Raw genomic sequence first — 3,764 nt, 5'->3', positions numbered from 1 at the left:
AGGTAGAACGTGGTGGGGGGGGGTGTTTGTTTTCTTTGTTGTTATGTGTAATAAAAAGTAATTGATTTAAAAAAAAATCAACAATCTGAGTTGTAGCCTACGATCTCGAGTTCCAAGTAATCCCTGACCTTTCCATGCCAAGCTCTTGAGAGAGGAAGTTAGAGGACCTGGTGTATATTTGACAAAACTGTGAGAGCATCTTAAGTATTATTGACTTTAGAGTGAAAACACTGTATATTTATGATTAGAAAAGGGACTTGTTCAGTGCATTCTCAGATTAAAAGAATGTACTGTACATAGTGTGGGATTCAAACCTGAGAATGACCCATGGCTAATTTAAAATACTGATTGATTGATTGATACTGAAAGTAGGCTGATTTGGGGCTTATGGTTCAAAACATTCAGATCCTACCAAGAATAATTTCAAAGTTTAGAAAACTAACCATTTATCTGACAGCGATCATTCTAGCATACTAGAAAATAGTTGTTATTGTGTTTGCATTTTATATGTTGATGTTTACTCATAGTTTGATAAATTTATTTTAAATCAACATTAACCATCATCCACACACAGGGATCACTGCTGAAAGTCGTTTTGGATGATTATATGAGACTGAAAAAGTTATTAGCGCAAAGAATGGTTCATAAGGCCACCACCAGCACTGGTGACCAGTCCTCAGTCACAGAGGTAGACCTCCTTACACTGTGTGCAGGCTAAATGCTTGGTGTGTCTCCAAGGGTGCAGTGGGTCTGCATGGTGTGTTTTCTGTCTCTCTCCCATCTCACTATATCTTTCTACAGTGTTTTACATAAATTGTCATTGAAGTTTTTTTGGTAGGCTCACTATAGATAGGCATGCTTACCTTTCTTTTTGTCTATATATATAAAGCATAATCTTCAAGATAAGCATATGAATTCTTTCAAAGCAAGACAGTAACTAGTAAATATGTTTTATTATGTATCTTATGGTTGCCTATTGAGGTCTCTGTGTTGGCGTGTTCTCTGTTGTTATATCCAGGCTATATTTGAGCAGCCAATGGCTCTCAGCTACCTTGTCCTACCATAGATCCACACCTATCTCAATATACAGTATCACCACCCCTTCATTGAAATAGTTGGGTAAACTGTTAGCAGTTTGGTGCTCAGTGTAAAAAGCCAGAAGTACGTGAACTATAAGTATGTACAGCAGTGTGCTGTGCTACCAACAAAAATGCACAAACAGTGTAGGGACACCAGCAAAGAGGACACAGCTGGATGGGTCCCAGGCCACAGCCCACAGCCTAGGCAGAAATATGGCCCTGAACTTATCTCATTGTTGGTTGTAGCCACCTTTTTTAGGTTGAGCAGCGGAGTACAATAATGAATAAGCTGTGTTGGTGTTTTAATTTACATCCATTTTTGTCTTTTTTACTTTACAAAGTACATTTTACACTATTTCTGTACTATGTTCCTTTCATAGCTGCACGGTGCAACATTTTCTGTAGATGAACTTTTAAGCCCCTGTCATTGTAGCCTTTATTGTTTATTTCTGATTTAGCTAATACAAGAAATCTGAAGATAAATTATGTTATTTACACTAAACAGGGAAACAGAAACAAGTATAGATGTGCTCTGAGAAAAAACAGGTATCATTTACTAATTTCTTTAGACAGTTGAAAGGGAAGTGATACATAAGCAGATAAGGTTGCTCTTAGAACCTAGTAAATGAAACCAACTTAGTAAACTGAGCAAAGGCCTTTTTCCCATGTACATGAGTCTCTTTTTTTCATACCTTGCCACTGGGCAGTATTCCAGTAGGTCACCTGATGCGCCATGTTACTTGCATACAAACCCAGACCTCATGTGTAGTTGCAGGTGTTATCCATGTGCCAGCCATCTTTGATCCAGCCATTTATGATTCTCTTCTTCCTGGACTGAGACTGGCGCATGGATAGCACCAGTTCCGTGACTCCAGTGATGCAACTGCACATGAGGTCTGGGTTTGTTTACAAGTCACATGGTGCATCAGGTGACTTACTGTATTAATGCCACTAATAACCATTTCTTCCAAAGAGAAATGGCATGTGTCGATGAGTGAATGCAACTTTCTTTTAGGCGCATTCAGTCTGGATTTGAGATAAGCTTGAGATTCTTCTGAAATCATTCAGAGTTCATTGAGAGGTGCATTTGAGCTGCAGTTGACCTCCTCCTGACCTGCCTTTGATCTCCTTTTATTCTGCATCAACATGGATCAAGCTGCTTTTTCACTCCTATTGACTTGTATGGGGAGAGAAGCAGTTGTGTTGCAAGAAACATCCTGTAGACACAGGTCCTACAGCAGATGTAGCAGTGATTTGTTAACTTTTTGAGCAACATACATTTTCAGACATACTTGTATGTTCTATGAACATTGTGTTTGAATGATGTTGATTAAGTTCCACTTTAGGTCTTGCAACTGAGAATGGTTGAATAGTTATCAGGAGTGAGTCAAATGGTTTAAGGATCATACTTGAATACATTCTATAGCAGAGGATGTTAATCAGACAACCCATATCGATCATTAACAATACAATACTGGCTTTTTTTGTGTGTTTCAGTTGATTCAGAATGATTTGGATGATGATGAGGATGAGAGCCCAAGGCACGGCTCACTACGCTTCAAACACAAGCAGCCAATTGAATTGAAAGGACCAGATGGAATCCACATTGTTCATGGTAGCACAGGGACTCTCTTAAATTCTGACATCAACAGTTTACCAGAAGAAGATCAAAGAGCTCTAGGGCGTTCTCTGGAAACGCTTAGCACAGACAATTGTGTTTTTAATGATAGAAATGCCCGCACAGAATCTGCCAAGTCTACTCCAATGCACAAGCTGAGAGATACCATCGAGGAGAGCCCTCTGGAGATAACAGAATTATGACTAGAGGTGGCCTCATTGGTCTAGCAGCTAAGAAGAGCGTACTGAGCCCTGCTTCAGCATTGTGGCACAAAAAGGAGAGGAGGCAGCAAATGGTAGCATAGCTTAAGCTGCCAAGAGGATGTATCCAAAATGACCGGCGCCTTACCATCCAGAGCAGACTAGAAGGTTATATAAAAAGGAAATTTCCTCAAAAAAAAAAAAAGATTATCTGCCACTGCGACTGGGGAAGTGTACACCTGCCATATCGTAGTGTTTCTGGTGGCTGTTAGACGTGAAGAAACATGGATTTGTGACAACAGGGTTGAAGATAATGCTGAGAACGGCTTGGTACAAAGAATTCTTTTCTGCCGGCAGTGTTGTAAAACTTTTCTAGTGTTCAGAAAACCTACTCTTTTATTTAAAAGACACTAACACTGGACAGAAACACTGCCACTAGGCCTGTGAGGTCACAACATGGTCAGAACTTTAGGTGAACATCTTTCAGTTGTGCTGACTTACCAAAACAACACAAGTTTCCGATCACCACTTCCAAGAGACTTCTGAAAGAGTTGTAGTGTGTCATTTTAATTTATTTTTAAATGTATGTGAATTTTGTGTTTTCTTTTCTTGCCTTTTTTTAATGTTTGTTATGATGAGAAAAACAAAATGATGAATGAACCATGTCTCGGTTATTTCAGCTGGAGGTGCTAATAGGCTGTAGAGTGAATGAGGCTATAGGGGTCCATAAATCTAAAACAGACCTTAACATAAGCAAGATGTGAATAGTCTTGAAGCTTAACTCCAGCCAAATCATATATTTGATTTTGGTTACAGTGGGGATGAGTAAGAACATCCTTTGCCACGTATGTGCCCATTACAGCGATT

General features: G+C 39.3%; 1 protein-coding gene across 1 annotated transcript in view; it reads left to right on the top strand.

Moving 5' to 3' along the window:
- The window catches only part of CDH23 (cadherin related 23), a 782,513-nt gene extending 779,431 nt beyond the window's left edge, over positions 1–3,082 (top strand). The window contains exons 69-70 of the mRNA XM_018553073.1: positions 575–688; positions 2,577–3,082. Of these exons, the coding sequence (XP_018408575.1) occupies positions 575–688; positions 2,577–2,900 (438 nt within the window). The 3' untranslated portion in view covers positions 2,901–3,082. The remainder of the gene's footprint in view (positions 1–574; positions 689–2,576) is intronic.
- The last annotated feature ends 682 nt before the right edge of the window (positions 3,083–3,764 follow it).

The sequence above is a fragment of the Nanorana parkeri genome, unplaced genomic scaffold (assembly GCF_000935625.1).
Source record: "Nanorana parkeri isolate BGI_ZX_2015 unplaced genomic scaffold, ASM93562v1 scaffold108, whole genome shotgun sequence".
NCBI classification, from domain to species: Eukaryota; Metazoa; Chordata; class Amphibia; order Anura; family Dicroglossidae; genus Nanorana; species Nanorana parkeri.
This window is presented reverse-complemented; position numbering and strand designations above follow the sequence as displayed.